Below are 25,584 nucleotides of genomic sequence, written 5' to 3' on the forward strand. Positions count from 1 at the left end.
GCTGCATGCACAGGAATTGTACAAATACTGCAGACAATATCAAGGTAGCCAACATTCTAAGACATCCTGCTCTTGAAGGCCCACAACTCACACTATCCTGGAAAGAGAAGCATACAAGTGTGTAGTACTAGAAATTTTCATGCAAATGTTAATTATTAAAGCTAGTCTAAAGTAAGAGGTGGGGGGTTTACTGCTGACCAACATCTACAGTGATTTGTGTAAACAGCATTTGAATTCATGGTAAGAGTAGTAAAGATGTTTTATGCGTTATGAGAAAAGGTAATAACAGATAAAAGACTAAAGCTTTAAAATGATTTTGAATACTTCTTTATAACTTAAAATAGATAATGATATGGACTTTGCTATTCTAGAGTGTTAATCAAAGATGGAATAAAAAAAATAAAATAAGGGTTCCTGACAGTTATCTATCGCTGAATGTGTCCAAAGCGCGGGGAAGTCTATTTAACATGGCGGAACAAGTACTGGCGCTGTCCCCCTATTGCCATCTAAGAACGGTAATGGCAGGGGATTTCCACATGAAAAATATTTGAATAAAGCATTTTTATTTCTTTTTTTTTTTATTTATTTTTTAAATAAAGTGTATTTTTTTGTTAACAATTAACAAAGTCAGGTTCCTCTAACAATTATGTAGAGAATAAAATATTGCTTTCTTGGCAGCATGATTAACAAAGGTATTATGTTTATAACAAGAACATTCAATTAGGTGAAAAATAATTGCAAATAAAAAAAAGAAAAAGCAAGAACAGCACACCCACTGAATGCACATCGGTGACAGATATTAAATTTATATATATTTATGACAATGAAGAGGTGTATATTTTGATGACATTCTGGACTATCCTGAGCAATGTAGTTCTGTAATGTAAAAAGGAAGACGACACATTAAAAATAAAAAAATAAATTCTGTTCTGAGGTTCTTTGTTTATAACACTACTACATGAAAGCTCTGACTCTTAGCCTGCTTTGGATACTGGAATACGTAATTACACACCCAAATACACATGTATCATTAATGACAGACAGTAGGTGAAGTTGGCTGATATACGGTAGTACCACCACTTTTTCTACTGCCTTCATTGTAAAAATCAAAATCCTTTCACTTGCATTGTTCATACCACCAGACTTAGATGCTGTTGGTATAGGCATACCTCCCAACACTTCAGTCCACGGCAGCGGGACAGGGTGTGTGACAGCACTAGGCTGCCCATTAAAAACCGCCCTCCCCCTCCAAACACTGCTGCACCCGTTCAGCGCTTCTCTTCTACGCAGAACATACCTCCCAACGTTCCCACCTGCAGGACAAACTTGTCCCCAGGGAGGACAGAGCCCTAAAATCAGGAGTGTCCCAACAAATTTGGAACAGTTGGCTCGTTTGTGGAGTTGGCTCAGTGCTGTACTTCTCAGATAAGTCAAGAGGAGCAAAAGACCAATACAATGCCATAACGGGAGAGGTCAGAAAGTGTCTCTTTATTCCATACATTTCTTTTTTTCTATCAATTCTCTTCCTTTTCCCAGTGTTCCCGTACCAGCATACAACTGATTTAGTTAAATCATGCGGCAAGGGGTCGTGAATAGATTAATTTAAGGACAATTTATTAAACATGCCCTACATTGTTAGAATGGGAAAGGATGAACTAATCCATAAAGGACAGCAATACTTCCTGCAAAATGTCATAATAGAAGATTTCCCAGGTTGTGGTAGCTGGAGATCATGCAAGAGACCTGGAGAGCGTCATCTGGCGCACCTCAAGACAGTCATTTTTCCAGAGGGGTTAACAAACCAGTTTTTCATAAATAACCATTATAAATTGACAAACGAATCGACTGTTGGTAGAAAGCAGCATGACATCCTTCTTAAGTCCTTATCTACAATGACCCACCAGCTGATGTTTCCGTAATATGTCATACAGAATTTATGTAAACCGGCTTTCTCGTTTCACGCTTTAAACATAAAATATGCCCGATTCAGAGTCATTTTCTACCTTGTAAAACCTGCCACTCACTTTAAAAATTGCCAACTAAATCCACTGTTAAGAAAATTATGTATTTATTTTTTTTGCATACTAGACATAAATAGCAGATGAGAGGAATAGCTAAAGTGAAAAGCTATCCTCAGTGTAAAGCTGGAACACACAGTATTACAATAACATCAGGGGAAGAACTATACAGGTTTTACTAAACAACAAAAGGCATCATTCAAAATGATCAGTTAGTTTGAGGTTACAATCAACTTATATGATCGGCTTTTCCTCACTATTTATTTGATGAAAACTATAGTCTAAAATCCCATTTCACTTTTTCCTATACTTGTAGTTCTCTGATATGTTTTAGAAGCCGCCTATAGGTAAATTTTAAAAGAATCTCTGCTTCTGTACAATGGGTAATCTTGTCCCTAAATGAATCCCTTTATTGAAAATTGTCCACGTTTGTTTGGCGATGGGTCACATTATCAATATGTGAGCTGGGACGCAATCAATTGATACTCCCTATATGAATTAATCAAGTCCAGTGAAGCAAAGAAGTTTAACAGAGATTCTCTTTCCCCCTAGTGCAGGTGTAGGCAACCTGCAGCTCTCCAGGTGTTGTGAAACTACAAATCACAGCATGCCTTGCCACCCATCTGCTGGTTATCTACTGGCAAAGCATGCTGGGACTTGTAGTTTCACAACACCTGTAGAGCCACAGATTGCCTACCCCTGCCCTAGTGCAATGTTTCCCTGCTCTGGTCCTCAAGAGGACATTAAGAGTCCGGGTTTTAAGGATATTCAAGCTTGATACAGGTGATTTAAGCAGTGTCTCAATCATTTTGATTTAACCACCTGTGCATAAACACAGCACTCTCAAAACATGATCAGGACTGGATTTGGTAACCACTGCAAAATCCACACCTAAGAAGAGGACCATGTGGATAAATGAAATGGAAGCTGGAAGTAGAGAGCTCCCTATTGGTCCTACGGGCCACACCCACATTTAGCGCAATCGACAGGCTAACACCTGAAGCAGCCAAATGAGCCAGAACCCGTTTGCTAAGAAAGAGCGGAGCCCTGGAAAAACCTGCTCCAACATGCAGTTCACAAACATTTAGCCAGTATTCAAGATGTTTGATATAGAATTTTACTTACAGGTAGGAAATCTGATGATTATAAAAAAAAGTGCTTCCATAGTAGTCATTCACAAATATATATCATTCTGGCAAGCACTTGAAATCTATTAGTGTATTTGTGACTATTGCTATTAGCCCTTTTACTTGCAGATTGTATTTTACAGCGCAACCTCATTTCTTCTAAAATGTCACAATAATTCAGGAACATAACACATCTGTTTCTGCAGAACCATTATAAAGTAGATCAATCCCTCTACAAAGCCTGTCTTAATCTGAAAATGGAAAGATAATCATAGCATTAGAAGTAATGTGTTTTATTCCCAATAGTGTTAGAATAAATCAGATTAGCATATCTTTACCTGATACTCATTTGGCCAAAAAGTGCTAACCGCCAGCTCAGCCCTCAACCAGTCCTTGCCAGTAGCACCAGTTACATTCCAGATAGGGTTGACAATGGGTCCTTTGTTCACCCGCACAAAAATGTTCAAGGTCCCTGGACTGTCCCTTTTTTGCGTGAAGAGAAGGTAGTTGAAGTCAATGCAGTGGGTGTCATTTTCCTTCATATTAGGGAGTAGCAGACGAGCCTTCTCTCCAGGATCATGCTTAGAGGAGTCCACAATCATGTAGGAGCCTTTTAAAGAAAGTCAAAGAAATATATATTAAAATAAAGTGCTAAGAACTTCACTCAACAGGAAATTTTCATTCTATCTATCTTTTGAGGAAAATTATGCTGAAAGTGCAGAATATTTAAAGAAGTACAACTAAAGGGGCTCGAAAATACACTAACAGTGCAAGGAACTGACATTGCAAGTCGACAACCCCCTTGAATTTTACGCCCTCACTCAAGTCTAAACCACATACAAAACTTTTAAATGATGCTTACTTTGTATTTATCTGGACCAACAGAACAAGGCTGTTGAAAATGCCTACAGCAACAAAAAAAGTTACACGTCCTCTTAGTTCCTTGAATATAGTTATTAAAAAGTAAAATATGGGGGCCTATCAAGACTCCGAAAACACCTAACAAGTAATTACCGTATTTCCCCATGTATAAGACTCACCTTTTTCCCCAAAATTTTGGGTCTAATAACTGGGTGCGTCTTATACAGGGGTAGTAGCACCTTCCCTGTCAGATGACTCCTCTGTCCGGTATAGTCTTCTCCCTGTCTGATCCTGATGCTGGAAACCCGATTAAGGTCCTCTCTGCGATGTCCGGATGTCCTTTCAGGACCTTGACATGGTCTTGAAAGGAATGTCAAGGTCCTGAAAGGACATCCGGACATCGCAGAGAGGACCTTATCGGGTTTCCAGCATCAGGATCAGACAGAGAGAAGAGAAGACAGAAGACTTTAACCAGACAGAGGAATCATCTGACAGGGTAAGTCAGAATTCACTATAGTGTTGTCTCTCCTCTGTATAAGCTGCACAAATACTCTGAAAAAATTGAGGATAATGTTTATCCTCAATTTTTTCACATGATTTATATAGGTGCGTCTTATACAGTGGAGCGTCCTATACATGGGGAAATACGGTAATTGTTACTGACTCAGACTGAGGACAGGAGATTCAATTCAAGGTACAAAGAGGACTTACATGCAAGAATTAATGTCAACAAAAAAAAACAAAAAAAAACAACTCTACTCGCTCATTTGCTGGAAACGCCTAAAAGAATACTGACTGCACTCTCTACAAAAGAAATAGACTTAACATGTGTTCTTATTCTAACAGGTGTTATAAAGGAAAGCTGATCTCTGCAAGAGAGGCTTTGGCTAAACTTGTATAAAACAGCCATTTCAATGATTCCAGTTTATAACAGTAGATTTGAGACTCACTGAAACAGACATTCTTAAAGAACAACTTTATGTAAATAATTCATAATATTTTTTAAATATCCAAAACATAAAGAGCAGACGTATATTGAAAACTTGATTTCAGCCAATGTTTGTTGTGTCTTGTTTTACAAGAATTCTCAGAGAGAAAGATCATCCAGTTTCCTCCCACATTCCAAAACCATACCAGTAGGTTTATTGGCCCTAGTCTCTCTCTTTCTCTGTTTGTATGTTAGGGAATTTAGACTGTAAGCTCCAATGGGGCAGGGACTGATGTGAGCGAGTTCTCTGTACAGCGCTATGGAATTAAGTAGCGATATATAAATAGCTGCTGCTGCTATTATCATAATACCATATTATGGTAAGGGATGCAGTTTGCTGGCATCTTGCATACCGTATATACTCGTGTATAAGCCGACTTTTCAGCACATTTTTTATGCTGAAAACGCCCCGCTCGGCTTATACACGAGTGAACTTACCTGTTCTCCGGTCCCTCAGCTCTTAACCTCCGCAGTGGAACGCATGTGCGTTCCACTGACAGGAAGTTCGGCATTTGGAACGCAAGCTTGCGTTCCACTGAGGTAAGTAAAGGGCTGAACTCCTCCTCCTGATCACCTATTGCACTGCTTCAAGCTGATGACCTTTGAGGTCTCAGCAACAATAGTATCAAATGTAATTGACATTAACTGGCGCAATGATGAGACATGGAACTGGGGCCTGGACTTACAGCCTATTTGCACATTGGACCCTTAATTGTGGACACTCATTATAAAAATCCAGCGATCCCAACAGCGCAGTGGAGGAGACCCCGGGGGAGGAAAACTCCATGATTCTGGTAAGGTGGAGCAACTTTAGTAGCCCCCCCACAACCAATCAGCATTCAATGACAGAGTTTTTTATCACTACTGCTTCAATTTGCTTATTTTTTTTATATTTCAGACGCTGGTAGCAATGGTTGCTAAAAACAGGAACTAAAATGTTAGTTTAGTTAAAATATTCAGGGAGATCTTAGACTCCAATTTTCCCAACCTATCTGCCATGTCCTGCTGGATCCACCCGAACCTGTAAGATATTAGTTCCCTTCCATCACTTACATATGTCTCCTATGATGTAACCTACCACTAGCACTGACACAGCATATTTACAGCCAATCCAGTTCATGCAACAACTGATCTCAGCTCCCTGGTTCCTTTTTACAGCAACCAACAACCAGTTCCAAGTGCGGTGTATATTAGATATGTGACTCATTAGGGCTTGTTCAGTGTTGTCGACATTCTTGTGTAGGATATGCATTGGAATATGTGCTTATCAATATGCACAGTTATTGTACTAGCTGTATATGTATTTATCTAATGCATAGGAAGCCACCCCCCAATATTTTTATTTTTTAAACTTACCAGTAGCTGCTACATTTCCCACCCTAGGCTTATACTCGAGTCAATAAGTTTTCCCAGTTTTCTGTGGTAAAATTAAGTGTATCTGCTTATATTCGGGACGGCTTATACTAGAGTATATACGGTAAGTTATTTGGTGATACAGCTGCTTTGCAAGTCGCATACGTGGAACCAGTTTAGCAGTAGAGGTTTGTTCATGAATGGATATTGGCCTCCGTTACAAACTGGTCATGCACATGTTGCAACCCGACACTACACTCCTCCCTTTGCTTTGTTCCTGGATGTCTGTTCAGTGCAACAAACTGCTTAAATGGGCACCTTGTTCAGTTTCCCTTAACCAGCAAAGCTTTAGACTGTTAGAAGAGCAGCAATTGGACAACCTCTCAAGTGATTTTCAAACTGGAAACCCATGGGAAATTTAGGATTTACTCCATTGTTGCACAGTAAGCAGACTTTAATGCAGCCAGTATCTGCATAATATACAAAACTATAGTAAGGGATATTGAGACCACTATGTGACAGGTTCAGTTTATCCAGTGTCATCCAGTTTATGTAGACATGTATCCTAAAGCAACATCTGAGCAAATTATTATAACTCAGAAAGTGCCACAAGAGGTACAGGGAACAGATCCCCGACCCCTTTTTTTTTTTTTTTTAAATATATAATCGTTAATGGCATTGATAAAACTACTCTCAATATAAGGGGTGCACAAGAACCGGGCAGGGCTCTTCCAAATGTTGCTATGGGTCCATGTCTGACTTTTTACACCCCCTGGTCGAACATATGCATTGTGTGAACTTAATTTAATATTAAAACAAATTATCTTTAAACATGAAAACATTAAAGAAAAAAACTTTATTCATGATTTGGCTTGTATTAATTAAAATAGTTTAACAGTATTAAAATAAAAAAATCACAATACCAAAAAGGTTGAGAAACATTGTTATCAGATGCACTTTTTATGTTATGTTAAACCTAGGAAAATGTTGCTGATTTGGGAATTGATTTTTTTTTTTTTTTTAAACACATACACAAATAAAATGGTCAAATAATCTGGGACACATTTTGCAGAATGTGCCTTGATCTAACATAGAAGCAAATCACTTGCTTATGAAGTCTAATGCTGTATCAGACACTGTAGAGCAGGTATGGGGCCAGAAACATTTAACCATGGTTTGTCATGTAACTATGGAGATGCTAAAAAGCCAGACAAAAGTCAAGTATTAACAATCTTACTCCATGATAAAATAAAAACAATAGGAAATAAAATCAGCATTTACCTCCTTGATCAACATGACAGCCCTCATATATGGGTTTGTTTGCCTTCAACCATGCCTTCTTGAAAAGGTAAATGAGATTTGGATTTATTATTTTTGGGGCGGAAGGGGGTCCTCTGTTACTGCAGGTGAGTGCGTTCAGTTACAATCCTAAACACAGAAAAGGTCTGTTGTACCCTCTCTGGCCCTATATGTGTCCTGTATTACTTGTATTTCTTTTCCAAGCTAAGCATTTGTAATCCTTGTGAATCAGCAGCATAACCAGTGTCTTTAGGTGAAATAGAGAAAAGCATTTTCTCTCTCACTACTCTTTATTGCAACTTTTGTCATGCTCAGTCATGAATAGCTTTTCTAGAAGATAATAAGACTAGTAATATAGGAAGCGAGAAGCAATAGGATGGTGGATAATACAAGCATTGTCATGTCTTAATTAAAGCTACATTCAACCCTTTTTATGGCTAGAATAAAGCTGCCAAGATCATACAGGTAGAAGCAGATAAGTTTGAGCAGGGGCTGGCTGGGCTTGGGTGCATCTGCAGGTCCCATAGCGAGTTACCTATATTTTTTCCCTATAAAACATTCTTAATAGGCTGCTAAGCAAAGTCTTATCCCCTGGGCGAAAATTTGCAAGCCCTCCTGAGTTTGAGGTTCAGAAAAAGGAATAAGCATTTGGGCAGCATGGTGGCTTAGTGGTTAGCACTACTGCCTCACAGCAGTGAGGTCATGAGTTCAATTCCCAACCATGGCCTTATCTGCGGGGAGTTTGTATGTTCTCGCCATGTTTACATGGGTTTCCTCTGGGTGCTCAGGTTTCCTCCCACACTCCAAAAAACATACTAGTAGGTTCATTGGCTGCTAACAAATTGACCCTAGTCTGTCTGTATGTTAGGAAAATTAGACTAAGCTCCAATGGGGAAGGAACTGATGTGAATGAGTGTTCTGTACAGCACTGCGGAATTAGCGGCGATAAATAAATGGTGATGATGATTTAAATCAAGACAAAATTAAACAGATTTTTAATGTTGAGCTGTTGCATAACAAACCAAAAATGTCTGGAAGAACAGACATTAATAGTCTACATTTTACACAACTCAGAATTGAAAGTAAGGCATTCATTACACTTAAACAAGAATTTTCACTTCATATTATATAAAAAACAAAACAAAACATAAAAAAAAATTTCTTACTGAGAAATCGGTTTTATTCCAGCCTAATAAATGTCAAATTGTAGCAATACTAACAAATTAAATTATCCAGGATTACCACCCTAGTGGTAGTTCATATTGGGTTAATAAACTTTACTACATACACAATACAACAAAATGTACAAATTTATTTACAACTGCATCTGCATGATTTTACTCTACCTTTAAAAAAAAAAAAAAATATATCATTATCCCAGCACTGCAATTTGTTGTGTCAACTCCAATTGTATTAAACACAAATACGCCTGCATTCGACAGCCTACAGAGTTTTGAAATAGACCCAAGATATTTGATGATATCAATAACACTCTCTTTTCTGTATAGAATGGCCTTAAGCAAGGATGGCTAGAGGCAACCCTCCATATTCTCTTTCTATTACAAGCACAGCCTATGCAACATCTGTTCACTAAACAGAGGAATTGTGTGTCAAACTGCTCATTGAGAATTACATTGGGCACAGCTTTACACACACTATTGTTTTCTTCGCAGCAGTGAGGATGACGACAATTCAGTTCATATTGTGCAAAACTAAATACAATGAAAAATATTTAGCGTATGTGCATTATTTTAATGAACACACCTTGTAAAGAAGTTGAAATCACAGTAGACAGAGTCATGCAGCGATTAGCAGTGGAACAGGCAATTTCACAGAGGCATGAACTGCAGCGGTACAGTCTTCAAGGCACGCATTCCATGAAATGTGATTCTGCACTGTATTTGTACAGTGGCATTTCAGGAATAGTTTAAGGGGGAAATCAATTCCAAGCAAAGTTCCATTGGAGCCTCGTGTGAGGAGACACTGTGTAATGTTCTGTACAGAGGTCGAAGTAAGCTGGTATATGGTGGTATGCCATAACGCCACATCTCCTATTGCTTTGCCTGTAAAACTATTAATGTCCATTCACTTACATTTCCATTACATTTTCCATACTGACACTTCTAAATTTCCACTTCAAGCACTGGTTCAGTACCTAAAACCTAATATCAATGAGCAATGTTTTAAAGTACCGTAAATAGACACCGCCACAAATTAAATGAAGCTTCTATGGGACCTCACACTGAAAAATATTACCACTTATTTATATACAGTAGTGACCTGGGCTGGCACGTGCGCCAGAGGTGGACAGGGTACATGCCGCCACCCTCCCTGCTTCTTACTGGTGGTGCTGCGGTGAAAAAAATATACTGAATACTGTCATCTGAAAAATTACATATGAAAAATAAAGACATCTGGATGTGAGGATCACCTCCTACAAGCCAGTTGTTTTGTTTAAAACTGAGGGGGAGATTCAAAGAGCTGCAATGTGCCACCGAACATCATCGCAATGTTTGACTGAGCATATTGCTAGCCATTACAGTAGGGAACCTTCACTCATTTTCCCACACACCTCTATGGGATGTGAGTAAAAAATGAGCAGAGATTCAATCATCAATATCGGTCGCAATTTGTCCCCATGGACTGTGTTGGAGACGTGTCGTCCTGAATTAAATCTTCCCCTAAAACTTGTCATAAGAAATAATCCATCCTTTATTACTTAACCCAATGAACTCTTATGTGCCATTCATCAGTATATTTTAGCAAATCCCAGAAGCCAGGTAGCCAATGATGCACATTTTTTGTCTCCTAAATGATTACCTTTACAGCATGAACATATGTAATGTGACCATCCCTTATTAAATTATTCTATCAAATTTACGCATAAACACCATGCGTTAAACTTTAAATACGAGGACCAGAGCATAACTAAACAATACTTTCCTTATATTAGTACTTGATTCTCATTAGAAGCAGCAATATGTATTTACATAATTAAAATGAATACAAGTAGAAACACATGTGCTCAAAGCCACCCCATCAGTTTAGGGTTCATTCATCAGTTATACTGCCCTTCTAAAAGTATATGGAAAGTAATTCATCTGTTATGGTGTTTTTAATATTAAGAACATATTCAAGTCTGCCCTTAGTACATAGTCACTCACAACTGTTAGTTGCACAGTTCTATTAATATACAAAAAATAAAAATAAGAGATGCCAACCTGAACATTGAATGGAGTGATTTTTGTTATCTTGAGGTAATTAACATTGCACCTATTACACTGCTTGAGAGGTAGGGGTCGGGGAGGAACTAGACTTTTTTTTGTGAGGGAGGGGAATATTTAGTAGAGCCCTGATCCCCCTGCCTTCTGATTGGTGGATAATTCAAGTCATTCACCAGAGTGGGGAGACCACCCACTACTCTGGTAAATATCCAGCACCATCCACCAATTAGTGAAGGGGGTGAAAGAAACAGGAGAGAGAGTTTTTGGTGCTGGGGGGCTAAACCAAGTCATGCTGGGGTAATAATATGTTGGTGGAAACACAACAATTTTTTTTTGCTGTTAAGCATTGTACTTCTTACATGGCACATTATCATAAAATAATTTCCTCATAGTACTATAAACACGGGTAAAACAAAATACTTACAAAAAGTTAAAGCAAAAATCCCATGGAAAAATTAGGTGTGTTTTTCTAACATTAATCATTGCGGCAGGCTTTCAGAATAATGCTGATATTTACCATTTTTTATGCAGTTCATTTATTCAGGCTCCTGTTAATGATTAAAAATTCTGCAGTGTCATGGACTACCATTGCAATGACGGTCACATGGCATATGATGTAGTGAGTGAGGCTTTGGAATGTCCATCTGAGCTCTGTCTATTGCAAAAACCTCCCCGTCTGCCTTCACATGACATGCGATGTGCCTTCTGCCTGTTAGCCATATATTTTGCAACCTCCAGAGACATTTGAAAAAGGAGATAATGATTTGTAGAAGAACAGATAAGAAAAATGAGATGCATCAGGCACATGCTTAAAAGGTACATTGCTATTTAAAGAAAAAAACCTTGTATGTGGGATAGCTTCTTTAATTTAGCAGAGAATGGCAACCACTAATAGTGACACATCTAACCATAAAAGAAACTTGCATACCACACATTTCAGTAGCAGCTAATGTTTAAAGGGGGAGGGGGTTGTGGAATGAAAAGAAACCCACAATTCTTCAAAGAATAAGACAAAACAAACAAAACAAAAAAAAAGGAGTGGAGAGTGTTCCTTTCCATAAGTAGTATTACAAACCATGACTCATAACTCAGGCCTTATTTAACCTCACGACTACACCTTTTAGTAACCAGGAAGTACTTTGCCAGATTGCACAATACATGCACCATTAAAGAATAAATAGTATATATATATATATGTTTCACAAATACATTGTATATAAGAACTGTGAGATACAATTCTTACCACACAGTGGGGGTCTATGCATCAAGGTGATCAAGCACTTAAACAGCTGCTTCCATATGATTTAAGTTTAGTTGCCATGCATTAACTGCCTAATGGAGGAGATTTCACAGAAATCTCCACCGTTTAGACAAATATCGTGCTTCATCGAAGTCCCCATAGATTACTATGGGGACTGCGATGTTCGGCAAAGCATGAAGCTTTGAGAAGCTTTGCATTGCACAGACAGGGATTCTGCTGAAGCCTCTCTGGCTTTGCAGAATCAGTTATAGTGGAAGTGCTGTGTGCACTTCCTCTTTTCACCGGAAGCATTAGGCTGCCGGTAAATAGGAAAATTACATTGCAGTAGAGGGGGTCACTTCCCCAGGACTCCCAGAGTAGCCCCGGCATGATGCATTTGAGCAGTGCTTAAATATGCATTACTGCAATTTGCAGCGATGCATATTTAGTGGAACCGCTTTACATTGATACCTAGATTCCCAGTGCGTTGCCTTAACTCTACCTATGAAAGCGTCAGACACAATTACATAAATGGGGATATGTGAGCAACTCTGCTCCATCTTTATATATCCATTTGGACATGTGTATCTAATGTTGCAGAGCAGCGAGATCCGCTTAGACCTATTACAATGTGCGGGAGGCAAAAAGGCCCCTAACACACCCACACTTGTTACATATTTTTCCTTCTCAAAATTATGATAAAAAAAAAACAAACAAACAAAAATCCCTTTTCTCAATTGTAATGTATAGACTTTTGGCAACACTATAGTTTTGGTATACTACTATGACTGACATGGCTTAGGCAATACACATAGCAAATATAACCATATAGTCACAGAGGTTTTACTTCTTTTTACAATATATAGGGACAGTTTTACTACCTGCCTTCATGAGACACCCCTATGTATTGTGTATAATCTATATTCTATTGAACTAAAAGTAAAACTAAAGTTGTTTAGAGGCTTTAGATACCAAAATACTGATAAAACTACGGCCACTGCCGAACATGCCTGGTACACCCTCCCAAATAGGATGTCACTGCGCAAGTGCCCGCCACACCACATTAAAGCAAAGTGGAGGTCTCAGTGGGGTGAACTGGGATTTCCCTCCCCAAAATTTTGCTATGGGGTTCTGCCACTAATTCCATATTTACAGTTAAGCAAGAAGCCAAGGTTGGTGTTCAATTTTTTAATTCTAAAACACTCAATGAAAGCTAGTAGTAGAACATTTACATCAGACAACTTATGAATAAAAACCATTATGCAAAAATCAAAACAGAATAACTTGCCATATGAACCTTCTAATAACAAAATCGATTCATCAAGTTATAATTATTTCCCTCCGTTTCACTGGGTCCTTATCAAATACTTTCAAAATTCAAAAGAAACTATTACCCATTAGTAGGTTTTAAGTATTAGCTTTGTAGTTATTGCTTTTCAACATAGGTAATATCGATCTGCATAAGCGATAGAAGACTGATCAATAATTGCAAATCTGGTAATCACTTAACCATAAATCACTGTCAGCATGAGCACCCAGTTCAAAGAGTACCTCTGTCCAATTCATGTGGCTTTTAAAGTGAAGCTGGGTAAATACAGGCTGACAATGCCACTAGGAGTCAATATCAATGTCAAAATTGGGTGCCCAAAACGGACAAGACTTGGGACAAGCAGCCAGATAAATTCTGGCATGAAACAGGACGTTTAGTTTAGTTGGAAGATGACCACATATACAGGTTAACCAGATTTATTGACACGTTCAAAAATCATTCTTATTTTTTTCTATTATTTTGACGGGCTTTTAACTAGTTTGTTATATTTGTGGTGGCAAGCTTATTTTTTTACTTCTCAACAATTTTACTCCAACATGGCCTAACGCTATTTATTTTTATTAGGCTTTTATGACCTTTTAAATCATATACTTTAAGCAAGAGATCCTGGGTTAAGCAAGCTGCTCAGGCTTGCCCAAGCCCAGCTTCTCAATGGAAAAGGGTGAGAAAATGGTTCCTTTTAGAAGTGTAGCTGATGTGATTAAACATCTCCCCCCCAGGAGTCACACCGTGAAAGCCCCACAGAGAGAGCTGTGAAATGGATTCTACAGTAAACTGGCTGCATGCCTTGACAATACCAAGACACATCTCAGGGGAAATTAAAGGGCCAACACAACATTGATGTGTGTCATAGTTGAGAGAAAGAACATTTGTGCAATAATCAAAAAACCCACAAGTAAGCATACTGATCAGACAATGACAACATGGACATATTAATCTGAAAAACAGCCAGAACTAATAATATAGCTCTTTAACTCACACTTAACTACTAATTAAATTCCTAACATTTAACCAATAAAATGTATGCAAACCTTATTATGCTTCCTGCCTTACAGGTTTTCTCATTTACCCCTCTTAATACACAGGTGCTACCTACCAGTTTTTCACTTTAAATTAGTTTCCCCTGCATCGCTACAGGTTTACCGTTTTGCCAAGTGCAGCAACACTGTTTCAGCAAAGTGAGAATTAACAGTAGTCATAGCAGTATGCCAAGATCTTTTACAATTAATGGGCAAGGGAGAAGGATGACAAAGCCCAAAATACTTTTTTATTTTTTTTTAGTTCTCTCTTGATACATGTTGGCTGACTCTCTAGCGCACACGTGCGCATTAATAACAGAGTATGCTTATTTTATAGCACACACTGCAAAAAGAGAATAATAATGATGATTTTGATGTTCAATACACAAAAAAACCAACAACAAAAAAAAACAAAAAACATAAAAACATAGGACGGGGAAGCTTTTCAGAGAAGAAAAACAACATTACTAATACAACCATATCAATCAGTCAATATAATACAGGTAGCATAAAACATTTTCCAGAGATACTTCTCATAAGCATTAGAATATTTTATTTAAAGGGGAAAAGGAAGGTTTCTTAATGCCTGGTTTCAGTTTTGCCCTTGAAATATTAATAAAACTGTATATGATCAATTGTTAAAAGCAATCCATTCCAAAAATGTCTAACGTGCAGTAATTCAGCAAAAGTCATTCTGCTAAGAGATTACTCCTTATCAACCAAATGCATATTCTCTTTGGAAATGACAATTGGTTAATCAGTCTAAACATATCACTGCCTCTCTGACACCCTCACCATTAGCACACCTTATGTTTCTTGTTTTTTAATCTCCTTCTAACATTTAACACTTTTTATAGTGCGACATAAAATGCAATTAAGCTTCTACTTGCCGCATAGTAGGTGCTAAATTATACAGATATAAAAGAGAAAAAAAAACACATTACAGCCTCCCACCCAGCAACACAGGAGTCTCAACCTTCCCCAATTTGAACACAAAAGACTATTTTTTGTGACATTTGTCAAATTGCACGGTTCTAGTAACACAGAAAGATTTTACACAAAGTGTACATAAAGTCTAGCAACCTAAAACAACACTTTTACTCCATGCCTTGCAAAAATGCTAAGGGGAACAGGTGAGCTGTTGAAGAAGAAGGTTAATCGTACCCAACACTAGCTCATAAAGGGGTCACTGGGTAATAAGTATTGAAACCTGGGGCTTAAGATTGTTTCATATTTGGCCAGTTTCTAATCTATTTTTTAATAGCTTTGTAAGAGTTAAATGACTCTAGCCCATCCCTACCAGTGTATGTGTACTCTGAAACCAAGGAAGCCAAAGTAACCTATACAGTGAAAAATAATCAGTTCTAAGAAACCAACCCAGTCTGATTCTCAGAGACCTACACATATAATCATTCAATCTTCTACCCAGCACCTATCTCCCAAGTGCTCCACCCGGCTGTTTTTACTTGTCACCTGGCTCTTGGAGGCCAACAAAGTCCTATTATAATAGTATAAACCATTGTTTCTCCTATTAGAACAGGCACTATGTGAGCACTACAGCCAGCAGTGTGTGTTGGACCACTGTTGTCCACCTGTCCTGGCAGGTGTGGGCAATAAGCTCCAACATTTTGCATTATTATGGCAAACTACACCCACCTGGCTGCTTCTTAATGCCAATTGGCTTCTTATAACCACCCGGCTGGCACAATTTTCTGAGGAGAACACTGAACACCATTCTAATATAGTTTTTGTCACTGTATTTTTAAAAATGAGGACACTGAAAACATGTGAACTAATAAGTTTAAGAGAATGTACACATAGGAGTCTAAGCTCAACTGTTTTCTACTGAAACTAATGCACTATACTCCCCACTCCCATTCATGCTCCTTTCTATGCGCTTTCCAAAAGGAGGTGCTCTGCTTACGGACTGATTGTGCCTACATCAAGCTAAGTGAGTGCTTTGTTCACAGTAAGAGGAAAAATGCAGCGCTCAGACTCCCATGTGTGCATACTCCTACAGTTGCTCTAAATGTTATCCTTCGCCATTTCTATGCTTTGTTTTCACTGAAGTTTGGAAAGTTAGTCAGGAGTCTGGTGCGGGACATATGCTATTGTGCTATTGTACAGTCAACATCATTTGTCATCATTTGCTTTATGGTAGAGAACAGCAGAAGGGGCAATTAATAAAACTTGTATCTGCATGTTTTGTTAACCTGTCCAGAGGAGAGCTGTGTACATAAAAGAGAAATACATTTTGCTTTAAAAACATAAATTAAAGCTGTTGTACACAAACAAACATATGGTAAACCCGCAGAGTCATACGGTTTCCGATAAACAACTAATTATTATGCCTCGACAATCGCTGAATGCAGTAGCTAAATCTTGACTGCTTTTCCTGGAGAACTAATTACCCAGGATTTTACTGATGTAGCGTTTAATTTCACATACATACTCATATATATTATATTATTATATCTTGTTTGCCCTCCCACTTACAAACCCTGTGTTTCAGCTGAGGCTGTAAGAGGAATAGAGGGGCCCTGGGAAAAATGCCATCATGTAGAAATCACAGGGGCTCCAGCTGGGGCTGCTACACTTACTATGTTGTAGCGCAGCTTCTAGTTCTGTGAAAAAACCGCTATACTGCTTGCACAACCAAATGTGAAATCTAAAATTGTAACTACAAATATAGCAGCCATTATAGTATAGATCAATAGCTACAAACACAATGTATGTAGTAAGTATGAATACCCCTATGACTGGATCACTTACCGCATGGACAAGGGGGGGGAGGAGTGTGACTGGATCACTCAAACAACATATGGTATCAATTTATTGAAGGGAAATAGCGCAGAGCGCATAATTATATAATTGCATAGGCACTTATTTTTTTTGTATTGTGTGTATTCTGAAATAGGAAATCGTTATTTCTGAGACCAGGGTAGAAACTGGTTTTTCCTGTTTTCACCTTACTAAAGAATATGCCTTATTTCTGATGCATGTATCTGATACAATCGGCCTTAGTGGACGGAGGTCTTGTGTGTATTGTGATGTATTTAGTATGAAAGTGTCATGGTTTAGGATTTTTAAGGTTGCTAGTGGAAACTTCAAATAAGGCATATGTGCAAGGGAGTCTGATAGCAGGAATGGCTAACAAAGTTTTGCCATGAAGTGTCATGGCTGCTCTGGCCAAAGGTCCAGCAGGGGGCCGTTACTTTACTGTGTGGCCTTTTTCCCAGAGTGAATTTCATAGATAAGCGCAAATCTTGTTAGCTTTGCAATGCATGTAAATTCATGTTTGTGTAAATATTGTACATCTGATGCTAAAAATAGCCTGTGTCTGAAATGTATAAATGGACTAACTTGTACACTGAAATGTGTTGTTCTGATATCAACTGACCTGATCACTGGTACCACTAACCAGTGTGAGCAAATAAACATCTTGCTTCAAAGACCTGCTTGGAAACATCTTCAATATTGCTGTATTCCTGTGATCTACAGATTAGACCCTGAATCTAATCCGTTCTCCGGCTGTCTCTGGGGTTTGGACCCAAACGTTTCCGGTACCACCACTCTGCCTGCTACCCAGCAACCCTGGTCAATGTGATAGGCCAGGGGGTGGAGGGGGGATCCATTCACAGCAACCCGGATCCATAGTAAGAAGTCCGGAGTTACCAGCCCAGGTACACCAGCAACGAGACACGCTAGCAGCGGCAATTACCCAGAAGAAACCGGGTTCTGGATGCCGGTAAGGAGTCCAGTGGCGGCAGCTCGTGTAAGCCCCTCCTACTGCTGCAAGAGGGCTCATTTGGGATAACGAAAGGGAACGGTGGCAAAGTAAGCCCAGCCGGTTCCCAGCAACAACAGACAGGGTGGCATAGGCGGTCCATCCTGTCACAACCCCCAATTAGAATATTGGGCAGATCATATTACCATTATGGCACCCAGCAATTTGGGGGCCCTGACAATTTTTTTTACTTTAAAGCAAGTAGATTTTACCACATATGAAAATACAAATAGGAAACCATTAAAATGTCCACATGCAGTGCTTTAGACAAGTCACTGCACTTGTGGACCAAAACACCCAGCAACCAGAATTCACTTGGTATTTGTGAAAGATATGTAAAAGCTGTTGATATTGACAGATGTTGTATAGTGTTCCACAGGTAAAGCGACAGGTTTTGACCGAATTGGAATCTTAGGATTAAAGACACATGAGCCATACGAGTGTCCACATACCTGGGAGCACAGCTTGTGCGGCACATGAGTCCCTGTGTGTAAGATTTCTTAAGCTGGGTGTGATGTAATTGCATCTTTGAGAATTGAGGCAAATATCCTTGAGTTAGAGCAACCATATCAATGGAGCTTGGAACCAAGTAATTTCCAGTTAGAACATTACAATTAACAGTTATACCTGAATTAACCATAGACCCAGTAGTACCTCGGTTTCAGAGCTTGTACTCGCACGCAGTTGTACACTCAACTATGAATCATTGGTCTGCAATGAGTTTGGAAAATAATGTCCACATCTAGAAAGCTTTTCAGTGATCAATTCCATAACCTATCCTTTGTCATACTTTTATTTTTTTAAAGCAACCACAAGATGGACCAAACACACTGCTTGCTGTATTTTTGAGTTGACGGTTTGCTAAAAATACACAGTGAATATTTAGAAAGCATGCTTGCTTAAGCTGGGTACACACTGAAGAATTGTTCAGACCGACGTGCTATCTCAAACGATTATACCTATGACTGAAGGTCCGATCAGTCTGATGATTCATGCATACACACTGACACGATTTACCTTCAGATCTGTGCTCTTCATCTGGTCCTCTAGTCCAGAGACTGACAGCACAATATTATTATTATCCTTTATTTGTTTGGCGCCACAAGGGTTCCGCAGCGCTGTACACTGTACAAAACAGTAGACTATACAGGGTAAAACATTACTGAATAAACAATAAATACCAAACTTCAGAGGCTCCAGGCAGGCTAATGCAGTAAGGACGGAGCAGAAGAACAGGTATGGATACAGGAGGGAAGAGGGCCCTGCTCAAGTGAGCTTACATCCTAAGGGAGGGTAAACAAGACTCAGGCACAAAGGAAGTCAGTAGATGCATATGGGAGGGAGAGGGGACCGGGAGGAGAGAGGGGAATATGGGTTAGGTGGAAGGATGGTAGGCTTTGAGGAAGAGGTGAGTTTTAAGTGCTCGTTTGAAGGAGCTTAGATTGGGAGAGAGACGGATGGAGCGAGGGAGGTTGTTCCAGTGAAGGGGGGCTGCACGGGAGAAATCCTGGATTCTGGAGTGGGAAGAGGTGACCAGGGTGGAGGAGAGGCGACGGTCATTGGCCAAGCGCAGGGAGCGGGCAGGAGTGTGAATGGAGAGGAGGTTAGAGATATAGGGGGGAGTTCATTCACTACTGTCACATTGTCAGACTGATTTAAACCGCCTTGTTATAACTATCCACATGTCCTAACGAATTTCGTTAGCTTCTGTGACTCTGGAACTAAATATTCTGTCTCAGAACCAACAAATGAATTCTTCCTTCTACAGCACTCTACATTTATTCACGCTCACATTCAGTGCTAACATCGACTGAAAATAGCCCGACTCTGTAAACTCTATGGAGATCGCCAGCATGAGTGCATAAACACTACATGAGCGTTAGGTGATTGATCGGAAAAAATTGAACGGTACGACCAACCAAATGAGGCGATAATAGTCTATCTGGGCAGACTTTCGACCATCGTGTCACTACACACACTGACCCAACTTTCGAACAAGCGGTCGTATGTCGGCTAGTTGAGCCGATTATTGGACAAAAACCCTGTAGTGTGTACCCAGCTTTACTCTCTCAGAATGTCTGGGAGACTCCCGGGAGTTTAGGCCACCCTCCCGGATCCTGCCTCTACTCCTTGTAAAGGAGGCAGGTCACCTCATCATGCCCGCCCCCCACGTCTCCTAATGCGCAATGATGCCACCTACACTTGCTCTCCCAGATAGGATGTCCAAAAAGTAGGCAGGCATGTTTTAAAGCCATCACTAGCTGTGAACATGAACCATTGAACATACAGCTAGGCAATGCACCTCAAAGTAAAGCTATACATGGGATCAAACCTATACATCATAAGCAGAATAGCACGCAGATCAATGTTTTCGGATGAATAAATAAGCGAGAGGTTTAGCGATTTATAACACAACAAAATGCCCATTTCCTCTGCTCATTAACAGAAAGAGCCAGCAGTGGTCCAGTTTATAATGTTTATAACAGTTTATAACAGTCTGTGTGTTGTGTGCAATATTTTTTTCTGTGCAAAGTAAAATCCTAGCACTCTTCCAAAATAAATGAGTAGAAATAAGCAGCACGTTTCCCGCTTATTATACATAACAGGTCACTGTCTCTTAATTAAAAGGGTGCCTGGCAGAAACTGCAGAGAAAGGAACTTGCTGCTCAAATATTCCATCTACAGCTGCTTGCTTACTTCTGCTCTTTTTGCTGTTCTTCTGGATCCAAGTAGACTACAAATGTGTACTTCTCAGATTTTAATTTCCTTACCCATGTGTCAGCTCAATAACATCATTACTACAGTCTATCCAAATCCCTTTTCAATTTTTATTTTTGCTGGTTTCACTAGATTCCCTTTCCCTCCCATAGTTTCCCATCATCCACTGCCAAAGTAACTTTGCTTCATTGCAGATATTAAAAAGGTTTTACAATAGTCTTTTATTATAGGTTAGAAGCAGAACAAAAACTTCGCTAGGGATTCTATTGGCTGCACTCAGCAGATTTTTCCCTTTAGGCTCGACACTCCTCATTTTACACAGACATAGTGAATATTTTCTCCCAATTCCTTACATACCTTGCTACTAAATTATAGTACAAATGCTTACAAACACACTTTGCAGAAAACATCTAAGCAAACACAAGCGAGTTATGTATACCAAATTCTCATGTAGAGACTCTACAGTAACATTAAGAGAAGAAAAGAGCACCCAATATTATGATGCTCAGTCAGAACTCTGCTGCATTACATGTATGGATAGGGGAAAAACATCCAAAAATTATCCATACAACAAATAATCGCAGCTCAAAGTCAGCAAATATTGGGATCGTGAAACAGCAGTAAATACAAATGTAACCTGTGTCACGTTGAAAGACATGAACAGACAATTTTTACGTGCAACTTTAAAGTCTTTATCTCCTATGTACTCTTACACTTTAATTTTGAGTCCAATTGTTAAGTTGGATTGACTAGGTGGCAAACCCAAAATTGTTTGGCTTCATGCCATATTTGTAAATAAGTCATGGGCTGTAGCTAATATATGACTATTAGTATTGTACAGTTTCCAAAACACATGTGGAAAAGTGGGCTCTCTTGCTTCACACCAGGCAAGATGCCACACAGAAAGATAGGATTTGCCAAGTACTAAGTAAAACAGTTCAAGGCCAAACTTACATAACCCTCAGACATGCCGTCACTGTGAGATAACTGCAGAAAATGGGGGCATTGTACCAAATCGCTGAGCTCTTTGTGCTTAATCTTTAACATTTAGTACATGTCGTCCTTGAAAACGATGACATAGTTATATACAGAAAATTCCAGGTGTACTCATTGCAGTTGCTCTAAGCTACGAATAACTTAAATACCCAGTTATGGAGGCAAATGTTTTTCAAGCCATTTAATGATGTGCTATTTGACCTTTCCTGCTGTCACACTACATCAGCACCACAGGTGTAAACACCTCCACACTTCGTAGTGCCTGTCAGTACAGAACATTTCAAGTATTTTAAACAAAAATCAACCATCATACAACTGAAAGATCTCCTTCTATCAGACCTATGGCTAGGATCAATACAGATGCTGTAGTCCTTGTTATTGCTGAAATAAAGGAGACAGAATCACCATTTATTTATATAGTGCCACCAGTTCCGCGTAGTACAGAGAATTTGTCATTCATATCCCTCCCTGCCCCATTGGAGCATACAGTCTAAATTTCCTAACACACATACTCCATAAGAAGAATTTTGTCAGCAGCCAATTAACCTACTAGTAGGTTTTTGGAGTGTGGGAGGAAACCAGAGCACCCGGTGGAAACCCAAGCAAACAAGGGGAGAACATACAAACTCCATACAGATAAGACCATGGTTGGGAATTGATCTCATGACCCCAGTGCTGTGGGGCAGAAGTGCTAACCATTGAGCCATTGTGCTGCCCCAGATCCATACATAGATCAATGTAATATGTGGAAGAGACAATCCATGCTTTTATACAGAACCAGCTCATTTTAAAATTAACATCCTAGCTTCTGGAATGGTTAATGGTCTTTCCTGGTTAGGTATAAGATCATTAAAGCTGTTTTCTACTTTAAAGTTATATTTTGTCCTAATACTCTCCTATAATATTACTTTAGTATAGGTCCCTGCACCTGGAACCCTCACCATTTAGCCACATATATCCTGGACCTCTGCTGGTCACCTTCAGGACTGGTCTGATCTCTCCAGACAGGAATGAATATTGGCTGCTAATCAAAGGAGCGCAGAAGATAAAAGTAAAGGAGAGAGATGGACAATATTTTACTGAAATAAGGAAACTACTTTTTATAGGGTGACTTTTCAAAGAGTAAACTGATCCAGTCATCACTCAGTGAATGAATTTTTTCTGCTTTACAATTGTAAATTGTTGATCACACACAAACGATTCAGCATTTACTTTGCAAATGTATTAATATATGTTGTGCACTGCTGCCAATGGCAAGTATTGTTGGTATGTACAGAGCAAACTCACCCCTAACAATTTTGTACATCACGCTCTGCAGGCCACAGATTTTCTCTCTTACAAAATTATCATTCATAACTTGAAAAAAATATAAAAAAAAATTCCAGCCCTGACATGCACAATGAAAAAAAGACATGGTGATTCAAAACCAACATATGCTATATTCATTGTTTCACTCAGTACAAATTGTTCTAACCTCACATTTCCACAAGATATTAACAGTCTTCTCAGCAGGTATAGAATTTCAAGAGTATTAATTAGTATGAATCGCTAATGTACTGGCAGGAGCATCCTAACTGTGCACCTGGAAATCTCTCAGCAACATCCAACTGTGGAAGTCTGCCGTCTTTCTAGACAGGCTACTAATGATCATGTAGGATTAGTGTCAATGGAGCTCAAGCCCACACCAACAGCTAATTTACATAGTGAGAGATTTGGAAACTGCTGATTTGCGAACTGCAATTCACCTGCACTGCTTTGCATCAACAAATACCAAAACTGTTGTCATCACTAAGGTAGTCCAAAACAGAGCCCAAGTCCTCTTAAAAAGAAGGCAAAGCCAAGATTGGGAAAAGGCCAAGAAACTAGCAGCGGTTTTCAAATATCCCACAGATGTGATAATTTATTCACTGACTTGAATCAGGAAATTTGAAACAGAGGTGGGAGCAGCATGGCACCAGTATAACAACTAGTACCCATTTTTTGGTATATTGAATTTTACATGCATATTAACTTGGCTTTTGTCAGAGCACAACTCACACTGTTTGTCTTCTCTTCTTAGTGTTTTGCCATAGGTAAAACTCACATTTTCGGCTTTCTCCACTTTATCCACTTGCCCTCATGAAAAAATTATGTGTTCTTTTTTGTTTTTTTAACAAATCAATGTGACAGGCTATAAGAAGAATGTTGGTATTAATCATTTCCTTTGTTTTTTTTCCTTTTCTTCATGCAGCTATTAATATAATATTGCTATTTATAATTCAGTTCAGTGCTATGGACTTTAATGGCAACTATAGTTACATTGCGCATGATGTAGTGACCATACGCTTTGGAACACCCCTCTGATCCCTGTCTACTGTAACATCCTAGGTGTCCATGACTGGCTCCTAAATCCTAAAATCCTACTTTATTTTGTCCACCACATAATCCTAAACACAAAGGCTAGCCATCAGGCCCAGATGTGTTAAAGGGGGTAATGTAAGTATGCAGCTATGTACACTGTACTTTAGAAAGCACCATTAAGCCGTAAAACACCCCATGTGTCACTAACAGGTTTAGTGCGATACACAAACTCTAAAATTCCACAGATTACACATACACTTTACACTCCAACAGGGACCATATTCTAGGACAACAACAAAAAAGTTTTGCATATACACTAGGGCTCAATACACCCTGACGCCTATGTAACATGTAATGCGAATACACACTAAATTGCATAGTGAATGAAGGCCTTCATCATTGTAGTTTATTAAACAGATTGCAGGGACTCTTGGCTGATTGATATGCTATACTAGAAACCCCAAATCACTTAACCACTGGAAAAAAAGAATGGATACAGAGAATTCCATCCTACATGCAAAACAAAAAAAAGTGGGATTCTACAGTGGGCCAATATTACACAGTCTCTTTGTTACAGACAAATCTTGAAAACAGGGACTGTTACAAGACGACAATTGGCTGCAAGTAAATGTCAAGGAACGTAAGCCGCAAGGCACCTAAATACAAAGATGACACAAAACAAACAACTTTTATTAGTTAGGTTATAATTTGAGGAACATTGGCAGTATGTTCCTTAAACCTTTGGCTAGAGCATGAATTGGATTTTGGATATCTGCATATAAATATTTTAAAAACATAACTATAAATATGTATGTAGAGCAAACTTTAAGGATTCTTGTTGCCAGCAGGAAAAGGACAAGTAGTTTGATATTGCAACGTGTCGACATCAAACTGTGACTCTCTTTGCACCATTAAACCAGCCATCTGGTCAAACAAGCAGTACAGTTTTCTCATTAACCATCACAAAATGATTTTACACAATAAAAAATAACCCAATTCCTTATTATTTTGGCAGTGTGCCTTGACTAGACATTGACTATCCCACCATGAGGTCATTTTCAATTTGTGGTAAGGACCACACACAGAGACTACATAGTAAGAAAAGGCTTTTTTAGTTTTGTAAATGGGGGGATAACAAAGACATTGCAGTAGTCACTTGTCATTTAGAACAGGTCATGCAGTTTTATAACTGACCAACTAATGGCCTATCTATTAGAAACCGTTAAAGCATATGTCTGAATAGGTTTTCCTTATAGAACGTCATTCAGAATGTCATGGATTGTC

General features: G+C 38.9%; 1 protein-coding gene across 11 annotated transcripts in view; it reads right to left on the reverse strand.

Annotated features, from left to right (window-relative positions):
- PTPRK (protein tyrosine phosphatase receptor type K) overlaps positions 1-25,584 on the reverse strand; it is a 354,281-nt gene that overhangs the window by 252,310 nt on the left and 76,387 nt on the right. For all 11 annotated transcript variants that reach the window (XM_075203050.1, XM_075203040.1, XM_075203044.1 and 8 more), the window contains exon 3: positions 3,484-3,755. In XM_075203050.1, coding sequence (XP_075059151.1) covers positions 3,484-3,755 — 272 coding nt within the window. The remainder of the gene's footprint in view (positions 1-3,483; positions 3,756-25,584) is intronic.

The sequence above is a fragment of the Mixophyes fleayi genome, chromosome 3 (genome assembly GCF_038048845.1).
Source record: "Mixophyes fleayi isolate aMixFle1 chromosome 3, aMixFle1.hap1, whole genome shotgun sequence".
Taxonomy (NCBI): Eukaryota; Metazoa; Chordata; class Amphibia; order Anura; family Limnodynastidae; genus Mixophyes; species Mixophyes fleayi.